Raw genomic sequence first — 12,619 nt, 5'->3', positions numbered from 1 at the left:
AATACTTGAAAAAAGAGAGAAATAGAACAATTGACAATAGTTGAGGACCAGATTTACATGGAGCCGGTCCCCCCTCCATAAAGGCTTTGTATTATAGATTCTCCCATCAAAGGAGACTTTTGTACAATACAATTCTTGTGTTCCTTGACAAAACTCGTTGGTGCAATGAAGATGGAAGCTTCATGCACCAAATTATGCTTGAAAAACACACCTAGTGTCCCTAGCCTCAGTCCCAAGACCTCACACACCTTCAAAAAAGGTGAGAGCTAGCAGGGAATGAGGACGATCGAGAGGAAGAAGATGTATCTTACGAGAAAGAAGTATTCTCCTCCCATAATCACTCTAATAGCATATCTTAGCTTAGTAATTAGCATGGTAGAGGAGATGAGCATGCTATTGAAGCTTGGCTCTAGGTTGGATTTGCATTCCATAGCCAAGAGTTGTTCATTGAAGCTTGGCTCTTGGCTGGATTTGCATTCCATAGCCAAGAGTTGTTGGTGTAGGCCTCTACTTCTCAATGCTTAGAGAAGGAGATGGAGTTCTTCTTGCACACATGAGTTGTGTGTGTGTGTGTGTAGCAAAAAGTGTTAGTAAAAAATGCAACCCTCTCTCTCTTCTTGATCGACCCCTCTTGCAAATTACTCATGCTTGCCTCTCATTGGCTCTTGCAAAGCTTAGCCAATCACAAATTAGAAGCATAATTGATAGCCTTGTGACGTGTCCCTTTTGTGAGAGCTTTAGGTAATTAAAATAATTTATAAAACTCTCATTGGACCTTTTAGTCTTCTGGCCAATAGGAATCAGGCAAGCCATTGGGCTGCTTGATGCTCATTGGACCCCTTGGTAGACTGTCCAATAGTCTTCTGGGGAGCTTAATTTCTATTGGTTCTTTTATCAAGCTTTAAAAATCTATTTAGACTAATTTTACTCTAGCCTTATTCTCATTGGTCAACCTCTATGGCCATCCAATAGGATTTAAGTAAAGATTGGGGGCAATAGACCTAGGAGTCTGCCATGTGTCCAGTATTCCCTCTGGGAAGCTTTGGAGTGTGTGTGTGTGTGTTTCTCTCCTCCCCTTAGGGCTCGCCCCCTCCTTGATAGGGATGTGGTAAGACTTTTGAGTCTTCCCTCCACCATCCAATTTTCCCAGCTTTGACCATTTGGACTTTTCAATTAAAGTTTTGGAACCTTAGCCTATGGAAGTCTTAATGGAGGTGAACCTTAGGTCTTTTGATGCACATTGCTCTTTTGCAGACTGCCCCCCTTTGAATCCCTATTTTCTCTACTTTGGATCTCTACAGAGGCCCGTCTGGCAGCCTTACCAATATTCTAGCTTTTACTCCCCTGGTACTTCCCCATATTAAATGATCACTTTAACATGAGAAAATCATTTGGGAGAATTAGATATTAGTTTTTATGACAAAACTTGCCTTATTTACTTTGCAAGGTTCATAATTAAAAGCAGAATCTCTATCAATTGTTGATACAACTCGTTGTCAAAATCGTTTTAAGGGGTAAAGTTGTCTTCTAAGGAGAAGCTTCTTTGTTCAGTGATGATGCGTACATCGTGTAAATCTCGTTCGAGAGTAATTGATTGCTCAATCATCAATACTTTGGAGCGAAGCTTAGGCTCTTGCTTAAAGAGCATTGAATTAAAATAAAAAATAGTCCTATCTAAATCACTAGTGTCCATGTGTGGCTCACATCAAATTACACCCCTCCAAAACAACTTTTTTCAGCAACCAAAAAATACCATGAAAAGGGAGATTTAGGGAGTGTTTGATAATTTTTAGACTTACTAGTTTGTAGGCACCACCTTTGGGGATGGAACCTTTGTGTGTGTGTGTGTGTGTGTGTGTGATTGGGCTACGCACAATGCACACTAGCCTGAATGCAAGAGAGTATGACACGAGAGATGAGGGAGTTGCTGAACCCTCCCTCTTTATTATTATTATATAAAGTAAATAGTAATAGTATAATATAAATATAGATTACGGTTTGCCATCCTCATGACTAAGTAACACATAGCATTAAAGAGGGGGGGGGGGGGGGGGGGGGGGGGGGGGGGGGGGGGGGGGGGACGGGCAGGGAAGTCCACTCATGAAAACCGGGGAGATCACAACCGCGAGTGTCAACTCAAAAACTAAACCCGACCCCACTGATTAAACCCCTTAAACTCGGATAGTGCCTGATGCTTACAATAAAGGGTTATAGAAATGGGGGAGGGTACAACATGTATGCATGAGTGAGATAGCTAGCCCATGTGTCACAAAACTTGGGCTATGAGGTCTTGGGTTCGAAGTTGGGGTGGTGGGGGGATTTGATTTGATTTTTTGCGTTGTTCGCGTTTAGTTTCGCCCGGATTTTTGTGCCAGGTTTAATTTGCCTGGAAATCCCGCCTCGGACTTCCGTCGATCATCGGCCGCCCCCCCCCCCCCCTCAATGCCCTTTGTTACTTAGTGTCGTGGGTCTGCTATTTTTGAGGGCATTATATCATCTCTTAATTCCAAAAAGAGTGGACAATTTTAACACATTCTGATTGGAAGCTTAATTCTCTCTCATTTCCGTGAGTCGGGAACTTATTTAAAGCAGAGGTTTCTGTGTCTGTTCTCTCTTTGATCGAGGCGTCATTAACACGAACGCTCCACAAACCCTCGCCATCGCCATTGCTGGGAAGCTCGTTTGAAGACCCTCGCCATTGACACTCTCTATCGAAGTTCAGCTTGATTCTGCTCAGAAAATTTCAAGGCTTGTGATTGCTTAACTTCTTCCTACGGCCGTCCGATCTTGGCAGCTTCCGGGACTCCTTTAATTGCAGACTTTCCCACAGAAGCCCATTCCTTGCGAATTTATCTATAGCTTCAGGTTTTTTGTTTTCCCTGGTTCCCTTCCCTCTATTACACGCATGCTTGCATCGGGCAGATCTGGCAACAGCTTCTTCGTGTTTGTTCTCAGTTGCAGAAAGCATGGCTCAATGTGACAACAATTTCTGCATGAATGGGGTATCTCTTGTGGAGCTGTAATTTGCTTTGGCAATACTGATACATCATTGTTTTAGAAGGAGTAGCTTATCAGCATGAAATTAAGTACATTGGAAGCGTTGCACATCCATGGCCAAGCTTGATTTGAGGAAGTGTGGGATTTCATATTCGCCTTTCAGTTTTGAAATGGGCTCTTGTGACTAGGCTGGCAGGCGATTTGAGGCTCTACTACTAATCAAAATTTTGGTGCATATTCAAGCTTTGATGAGGGACTTGAGTTGCATATGAAGTGAAATTGCATCCGAGATCTCACTCAAAGTTATCCATGGTACATATCAGTCATTGGGTGATGCCTAAAGAACTAGAAGTTGCATAGCTTGAAGATTTTTTCTATGATATCTTATGCTAATACTGACATTGAAGATCACAAATTGTGTTAAAAGTTCTAATTATTGCCTCAAGGTTTATATTACCTGTTTAATGCGAGTATCAGTGTATGTGTTACTTCTTTGACCTCATGTTCATGCAAATTTGCAGTATTTGTCCCTGGCCTTTGTCAATTATCAACAGTTTGAGTGCTTTCGCTGGTCTGTGTCTGCATTCTTTTGGGAGAGCAGTACATTCCCAGCCTTTTTTTGACTGGAAGATGATTGTTCCGGAAGGCGAATTTTCGATTGGAAATGGGGATGTGAAGTTTCCAGCTACACCAGCTGAGGAAAAGGATGCTATTTTAGGAATTCTTGAAGCTTCTGCAGCACAAGTAAAGGAAGGGGACAAGTTTTTCCTTGTTACATTCAGGTATTCCTTCACCATGATTTTATGATCAAGTTTGGTCACCAAGCAGTAGGCTACAGTAACAGTATATTCCCGTTGTACTTTGCTCAGATGGTGGAAACAGTGGTCAGACTATGTTCAACAAGAAGGATCAAATGGTGATGGTTCTGAACCAGGGCCCGTCTATCGGTCCAATGCATCAGAAGAGAATTTGACAGTCCCACAGCGGCCTGCAAGTATAGATAATAGTGATCTAGTCATACAATTAAAGAGAGAGGATGATATTGAGCTCTGTGAAACCCTTTTGGAAAATCATGATTATATGCTATTACCAGAGCAAATATGGGTTGCCTTTCAGAAGTGGTAAGCCATTTTTCTATGGGAGTTGGGATAGTTAGGGTGTTTTTGAAGCAAAACCTGATTCTGTTCTTACAGTGAGCAAGTGCAAGTTTGTAATGCATGTGTGTTAGGTGTTGCTTTATAGCTATCATATCTGTGATGGCTGTTTTGGGCATGCTTAAATTAGTGCTTATTCTAGTTGGAACATGGCAGGTTTTTGCAAGTAAGTGAAGTGTTATGTTTTTTCATGCGATTAACGTAAATTATTGGCATTAGGTATGGTGGTGGACCTCCTGTTGCAAGGACAGTCATAAATACTGGTTCTGTACAGGATGACCGTCTTGCAGTAGAAGTGTATCCTCTTCGCATTCGACTTACGGTCTCACCAAATGGAAGTCAATTGACTGTCAGGGTCAGCAAACAGGTTCGCTTGATACGCTAAAACTGACATTTTTTCGCCCTCTGAAATGACAATTCTGTAAGTTTCTGTAAGTCATGACAGAAACTCAGTACGCTGAACTTTGTGTTGATGTATGCTCATGTGTGTGTGCGTGTGGTGTGTGTTGTGTTGGGGAGCATATGTTAGTACCTAGTTCTACACCCACTATTGGGCACTGACGACGTTAGTGGAGATGTCGTGGTATTTTGTCAATACTATGAATGATGGAGCTGATGGTTATATCGTCTTGTGGGTGACTACCATGGGTCTTCAAGGGTGAATCTGGGCTTATCCTGGATTCATCTAGGTATATTTTTTAGTCGTATAGCGGACATGCAGACTTCACATTGTGAAGTTTTCGTCCGAGTTACGACCGATTGATATTGTGCTAATTCTTTCTATCTTTTTTGGTGCGTATGCCCTATCAACTACCTCCATTGTGCTAATTTTTTCGATTTCATGCTTCTTTTAGTGCTAGGCTTCATTATGGCTGAGTCTGCCCTTGATTTCCGGAGTCATGACAGAAATTCAGTACACTGAACTTTGTGTTGATGTATGCTCATGTGTGTGTGCGTGTGGTGTGTGTTGTGTTGGGGAGCATATGTTAGTACCTAGTTCTACACCCATTATTGGGCACTGACGACGTTAGTGGGGATGTCGTGGTATTTAGTCAATATTATGCATGATGGAGCTGATGGTTATATCATCTTGTGGGTGACTACCATGGGTCTATACCTTGCACTTTCCTTCAAGGGTGAATCTGGGCTTATCTTGGATTCATCTAGGTATATTTTTTAGTCGTATAGCGGACATGCAGACTTCACATTGTGAAGTTTTCGTCCGAGTTACGACCAATTGATATTGTGCTAATTCTTTCTATCTTTTTTTGGTGCGTATGCCCTATCAACTACCTCATTTGTGCTAATTTTTCGATTTCATGCTTCTTTTAGTGCTAGGCTTCATTATGGCTGAGTCTGCCCTTGATCTCCGGAGTCATGACAGAAACTCAGTATGCTGAACTTTGTGTTGATGTATGCTCATGTGTGCGTGCGTGTGGTGTGTTGTGTGTTGGGGAGCATATCTTATTACCTAGTTCTACACCCACTAATGGGCACTGACGACGCTAGTGGGGATGTCGTGGTATTTAGTCAATACTATGCATGATGGAGCTGATGGTTATATCGTCTTGTGGGTGACTACCATGGGTCTATACCGTGCACTTTTCTTCAAGGGTGAATCTTGGCTTATCCTGGATTCATCTAGGTATATTTTTTAGTCGTATAGCGGACATGCAGACTTCACATTGTAATGTTTTCGTCCGAGTTATGACGAGTTGATATTGTGCTAATTCTTTCTATCTTTTGTGGTGCGTATGCCCTATCAACTACCTCATTTGTGCTAATTTTTTCGATTTCATGCTTCTATTAGTGCTAGGATTCATTATGGCTGAGTCTGCCCTTGATCTCCGGAGTCATGGCAGAAACTCAGTACGCTGAACTTTGTGTTGATGTATGCTCATGTGTCCGTGCGTGTGGTGTGTGTTGTGTGTTGGGGAGCATATGTTAGTACCTAGTTCTACACCCACTATTGTGCACTGACGACATTAGTGGGGATGTCGTGGTATTTAGTCAATACTATGCATGATGGAGCTGATGGTTATATCGTCTTGTGGGTGACTACCATGGGTCTATACCTTGCACTTTCCTTCAAGGGTGAATCTAGGCTTATCCTGGATTCATCTAGGTATATTTTTAAGTCGTATAGCGGACATGCAGACTTCACATTGTGAAGTTTTCGTCCGAGTTACGACCAGTTGATATTGTGCTAATTCTTTCTATCTTTTTTTGGTGCGTATGCCCTATCAACTACCTCATTTGTGCTAATTTTTTCGATTTCATGCTTCTTTTAGTGCTAGGCTTCATTATGGCTGTGTCTGCCCTTGATCTCCGGAGTCATGGCAGAAACTCAGTACGCTGAACTTTGTGTTGATGTATGCTCATGTGTCCGTGCGTGTGGTGTGTGTTGTGTGTTGGGGAGCATATGTTAGTAACTAGTTCTACACCCACTATTGGGCACTGACGACGTTAGTGGGGATGTAGTTGTATTTAGTCAATACTATGCATGATGGAGCTGATGGTTATATCATCTTGTGGGTGACTACCATGGGTCTATACCTTGCACTTTCCTTCAAGGGTGAATCTGGGCTTATCTAGGATTCATCTAGGTATATTTTTTAGTCGTATAGCGGACATGCAGACTTCACATTGTGAAGTTTTCGTCCGAGTTACGACCAGTTGATATTGTGCTAATTCTGTCTATCTTTTTTGGTGCGAATGCCCTATTAACTACCTCATTTGTGATAATTTTTTTGATTTCATGCTTCTATTAGTGCTAGGCTTCATTATGGCTGAGTCTGCCCTTGATCTACGGAGTCATGACAGAAACTCAGTACGTTGAACTTTGTGTTGATGTATGCTCATGTGTGTGTGCGTGTGGTGTGTGTTGTGTTGGGGAGCATATGTTAGTACCTAGTTCTACACCCACTATTGGGCACTGACGACGTTAGTGGGGATGTTGTGGTATTTAGTCAATACTATGCATGATGGTTATATCGTCTTGTGGGTGACTACCATGGGTCTATACCTTGCACTTTCCTTCAAGGGTGAATCTGGGCTTATCCTGGATTCATCTAGGTATATTTTTTAGTCGTATAGCGGACATGCAGACTTCACATTGTGAAGTTTTCGTCCGAGTTACGACCGGTTGATATTGTGCTAATTCTTTCTATGTTTTGTGGTGCGTATGCCGTATCAACTACCTCATTTGTGCTAATTTTTTCGATTTCATGCTTCTATTAGTGCTAGGCTTCATTATGGTTGAGTCTGCCCTTGATCTCCGGAGTCATGACAGAAACTCAGTACGCTGAACTTTGTGTTGATGTATGCTCATGTGTCCGTGCGTGTGGTGTGTGTTGTGTGTTGGGGAGCATATGTTAGTACCTAGTTCTACACCCACTATTGTGCACTGACGACATTAGTGGGGATGTCGTGGTATTTAGTCAATACTATGCATGATGGAGCTGATGGTTATATCGTCTTGTGGGTGACTACCATGGGTCTATACCTTGCACTTTCCTTCAAGGGTGAATCTAGGCTTATCCTGGATTCATCTAGGTATATTTTTAAGTCGTATAGCGGACATGCAGACTTCACATTGTGAAGTTTTCGTCCGAGTTACGACCAGTTGATATTGTGCTAATTCTTTCTATCTTTTTTTGGTGCGTATGCCCTATCAACTACCTCATTTGTGCTAATTTTTTCGATTTCATGCTTCTATTAGTGCTAGGCTTCATTATGGCTGTGTCTGCCCTTGACTCCGGAGTCATGGCAGAAACTCAGTACGCTGAACTTTGTGTTGATGTATGCTCATGTGTCCGTGCGTGTGGTGTGTGTTGTGTGTTGGGGAGCATATGTTAGTAACTAGTTCTACACCCACTATTGGGCACTGACGACGTTAGTGGGGATGTAGTTGTATTTAGTCAATACTATGCATGATGGAGCTGATGGTTATATCGTCTTGTGGGTGACTACCATGGGTCTATACCTTGCACTTTCCTTCAAGGGTGAATCTAGGCCTATCCTGGATTCATCTAGGTATATTTTTTAGTCGTATAGCGGACATGCAGACTTCACATTGTGAAGTTTTCGTCCGAGTTACGACCAATTGATATTGAACTAATTCTTTCTATCTTTTTTTGGTGCGTATGCCCTATCAACTACCTCATTTGTGCTAATTTTTTCGATTTCATGCTTCTTTTAGTGCTAGGCTTCATTATGGCTGAGTCTGCCCTTGATCTACGGAGTCATGACAGAAACTCAGTACGTTGAACTTTGTGTTGATGTATGCTCATGTGTGTGTGCGTGTGGTGTGTGTTGTGTGTTGGGGAGCATATCTTATTACCTAGTTCTACACCCACTAATGGGCACTGACGACGCTAGTGGGGATGTCGTGGTATTTAGTCAATACTATGCATGATGGAGCTGATGGTTATATCATCTTGTGGGTGACTACCATGGGTCTATAGCTTGCACTTTCCTTCAAGGGTGAATCTGGGCTTATCTAGGATTCATCTAGGTATATTTTTTAGTCGTATAGCGGACATGCAGACTTCACATTGTGAAGTTTTCGTCCGAGTTACGACCAGTTGATATTGTGCTAATTCTCTCTATCTTTTTTGGTGCGAATGCCCTATCAACTACCTCATTTGTGCTAATTTTTTCGATTTCATGCTTCTTTTAGTGCTAGGCTTCATTATGGCTGAGTCTGCCCTTGATCTACGGAGTCATGACAGAAACTCAGTACGTTGAACTTTGTGTTGATGTATGCTCATGTGTGTGTGCGTGTGGTGTGTGTTGTGTTGGGGAGCATATGTTAGTACCTAGTTCTACACCCACTATTGGGCACTGACGACGTGAGTGGGGATGTCGTGGTATTTAGTCAATACTATGCATGATGGAGCTGATGGTTATATCGTCTTGTGGGTGACTACCATTGGTCTACACCTTGCACTTTCCTTCAAGGGTGAATCTGTGCAATGCATCAAATAGTTTTTGTGTTGCTCTTTGGTAGCTTAGCTTCGGTCAACTTGATGGAAAGCTTTTTCTTTCAAGTATAAAAAGTTATTGTTCCCCTGGTAAAGTGCATGTGTGAAATTTATGCTTTTGACCGAATGTTAGTTGCCAAGGTTTCCAGATGTTCCAGAAGAATCCATTGCATGCCTTGGACAAGACCCTAACATATCGGCCATAGTGTGTCTTTAGAAAGTCTAGCTCTCTTTCTGATATGTTAGGGGTTCCAGAATCGAGCTGTCGGTAGTGAATGTGTTAAGTATAGGAACTACCATTCAAAAAGTAAATACATTATACATGTGCATCAAGCGTCAAGGATAATATAACGTGACACAAGGTCACTTATATGAGACATCACACAACCGATAGATACTTGGTTTGTAACAGGCTTGGACTCTCCAAGCGAGAAATCAATAGAGAGAGAGAGAGAGAGAGAGAGAGAGAGAGAGAGAGAGAGAGAGAGAGAGAGAGAGAGAGAGAGAGAGAGAGAGAGAGAGAGAGAGAATGAAATGAAATGAAATGTTATATTAACGTCTTCAAAAGGCCAAAGTGACCTATGAGACCAACAAGTTACAATTAGTGAATGTGATACCATGTCTGAGTACAGAAATTACAAAGTTACAAAGAACTAACACTAAAACACTAAGGAGAAAGGAAATGAGGGGGGGGGGGGGGGGTGTTTGTGGTTGAGATAAAAGCTCTCATCGGTTGCTGTCGGATCTCATCGACCTTCTCCATGGTCAGTATTCTGGTTGGGTGTCTCGAATGTCGAGCTAGAGTGATGTGTATCTTCTGTTGCAGCCTTCGTGAGTAGTGGGAGGCCCCCTGAGGTCGTGGACGTCTAGATCTGCCAAGCTCAGTGGCTCGGTCAAGCAGTGTACCTCTAGTATGAGTAGGCTCTGAGATCTACTGTAATGACTGCTCGGTTGGCTCTCCTCTGGCTGGTGTAAAGAAGTCTGTGATTCGTCTCTGAGACTGTCTTTCCCCTGATGTCCTCAGCAAGCTCTAAGTCTGCGCAGCTCTAGTAGGAACAATCCCAGACACCTCTGATCCTTGTATCTCACGACACTAGAAAAAGGGCCAAACCCTTCTCTGAACAGGTAGTGGAAACTGCCTCGTATCTCATAGTATGGCGGGCAATGACATGTGTAGTGCAGCTCTGTCTGTGGCTCTGAGTTACATAGGTGACATGTCCTGGCCCCTGCTGGCACCCCTCGAAACCGGTCAATCTCAATCTGGAGCTGATGTGAGGATGTGCGTATCTGTCCAATAGCGCATCTTATCCCATGAGATAAGTGTGTATCCATGTATGCAGGCCTAGTCACAAAGCCGTCCTCCGTGAGTTGGAGAAGATGCTGTCACAAGACGGACACCACGTGCCAATAGAAAAGAGCAGATTGAACACTTCAATAACAACTAAACTGAAAGAGAGAAATGACACGCGACACGGAGTGGCGGAATTCCACCCAAGAGAGTATTGGCTCCAAACCTTGGCGCCCCTTTCGGCATATCTTTATATTGCATCAACTCAGTACAAGCCAGGACTCTAGACTATGCACCTTCGCCAGGAAGCATGCCAAAGAATGAGCCCTAACCTCATATTTAAAGGCCCTTGGCTTGAAAAGCAGTTACAGTAAAAAGCCTTTAAAACTCAAAAGCTTCTGGTCCAAAAGCAATGCCAAAAAGCTGCTAGCGCAAAATCCTTACAGTCCTGCCACGTGAGCACCGCCAACGTGAAAAGTGAAAATCCGTACAGTTCTTCCACGTCAGCAGTCAACGCAATTTCCGAAACTTTCGTACAACTGTCATGTCATCAGCTTTGCGTGTGTGTGTGTGTGAGTCCTGCTTTATTTTAATCCCTTTGTCACTGGGGCCTCATCGGACAGGGTCCCCATAAGTTGGTAGAACTTCTTCTTCTTCTGCTACTTCTTCTTAGGGTTTAGGCCCCTCGGTCGACATCTGCAAGTTGACTCCCTTCTCATGGCTTTGACACGTCAGCAGTTTGTTACAGATGCTCTCTGTAGAAGGCCATCTTCGTGCCCAACTCCTGTGTCGGTTGTATCCGTGTGCTCGTGGTATTTAGTTGAATCAGATCCTGACGTATGAGTCTGGTGATCTCTGTCCGTGTGAGAGACATGGAGGGTGCATCCAGGGAGTATTGAAGTGGAGGTAATCTATTCATGTTGAGACCATGCGATTGAAACCATGTTGTCATCTTTGCATACCAACATTCTGTATCGCCTTGTAGAGCTAGTTGTCGAGATGACTCCAGGGCAAGCTGAGCGTATCTCTCCCTAGGGAGATCCCATAGATTGTACATAAAGGATACTGATCTCGTCAATGCCTCCACCACGAGGGGGGGGGGGGGGGGGGAAGGGGGGGCGGCTAGCTCGGCTCGGTTATTCTCATGTAATACTGAGGCCTTAGCCCGAATCATCCGAGCGATCATAGAGACTAGAGGCCTCTCCATACATCTCCATCCATCCGTGTTGCCATATCTCCCATGGTGGTCTACTGAGGGTCCCCATACGTGAACTCCATAGAGCATAGCTGGAGTCACTAAAGTGTCAAAAAGCCAAAGCTTTGTTCGCGGTTCTTGAAACTGAACATGCGAACACATCCTCTCCAGTCCTCCGAAAGCTGCATATGCTCTCGTCAGTCTAGTCTCCGATGCTCTCCTTAGTGAAAACACAGGTCCACCGAAGACTACCCCAAGATAAGTATATGCATCTGTGTACTCCACCGTCTCCTGGCCATACGTAAATGTGGGTACCGACCTCCTGACTCACTGTGGTGTGGTGTTGAACACCATAACCTTGGTTTTTCCCAGATTGACAGACAATCCATTGTCACGAGCAAATGTATGCAGAGCATTCAAATGACGCTGCATCCCCTCTGGAGAGTTAGAAATCAGCACAATATCATCAACGTATAGTAACAGCGGAATCCATGACCCTGCTAGCCGAGCCCCCCTATCCCCTTGACGCTCTACATAGTCCGAAAACTCATCCACATACATCCCAACAGAGTCGGGAACAGGGGGCATCCCTGCTTTACTCCAATAGTTGAGTGGACCATGTCAGACATTCCCTCACTTGTGCGTATCCGCCCCATCACTGTCCTGTATAGAGCCAGAATACCCCATATCAGCTCTGTAGGCACACCCATGTCCTGTAGTTTGCGTATAAGTCGGGCTCTCGGCACACTGTCAAAAGCTTTGCGGAAGAGAGAGAGAGACGATCGACACAATTCCGTGCCGAGTGGTATTGGCCCCAAAGTCTCGCACCCCTTTTGGTATTTCTTTATCGTTAATCATTGCAAAGTACAATTCTCGAGGGACCTCTGCTCTCAGTCTCTCCATCCAGATGCTCTGTAGAGTGAGGCCCCAAGGGCTCTTATAAACAGTACATGGGATGCCCAAAAGAAGAGCCCCAAAAGCAATTAGTTCAAAAGCACTC

General features: G+C 43.7%; 1 protein-coding gene across 3 annotated transcripts in view; it reads left to right on the top strand.

Moving 5' to 3' along the window:
* The first annotated feature begins 2,554 nt into the window (after nucleotides 1-2,554).
* LOC147454474 (ubiquitin carboxyl-terminal hydrolase 9-like) overlaps nucleotides 2,555-12,619 on the top strand; it is an 89,737-nt gene continuing 79,672 nt past the window's right edge. For 2 of the 3 annotated variants that reach the window (XM_086516412.1, XM_086516410.1), the window contains exons 1-4: nucleotides 2,555-2,865; nucleotides 3,519-3,779; nucleotides 3,867-4,118; nucleotides 4,371-4,518. In XM_086516412.1, coding sequence (XP_086372538.1) covers nucleotides 3,628-3,779; nucleotides 3,867-4,118; nucleotides 4,371-4,518 — 552 coding nt within the window. In that variant the 5' untranslated portion in view covers nucleotides 2,555-2,865; nucleotides 3,519-3,627. Of the gene's footprint in view, nucleotides 2,866-2,955; nucleotides 3,310-3,518; nucleotides 3,780-3,866; nucleotides 4,119-4,370; nucleotides 4,519-12,619 lie in introns of all 3 variants that reach the window. The other variant, XM_086516411.1, reaches the window with a different exon arrangement.

The sequence above is a fragment of the Adiantum capillus-veneris genome, chromosome 7, assembly GCF_014529385.1.
Source record: "Adiantum capillus-veneris isolate H3 chromosome 7, ASM1452938v2, whole genome shotgun sequence".
In the NCBI taxonomy this organism is placed as follows: domain Eukaryota; kingdom Viridiplantae; phylum Streptophyta; class Polypodiopsida; order Polypodiales; family Pteridaceae; genus Adiantum; species Adiantum capillus-veneris.
Note: the sequence above shows the minus strand (reverse complement) of the source record. Positions and strands in the feature narration are given on the sequence as shown.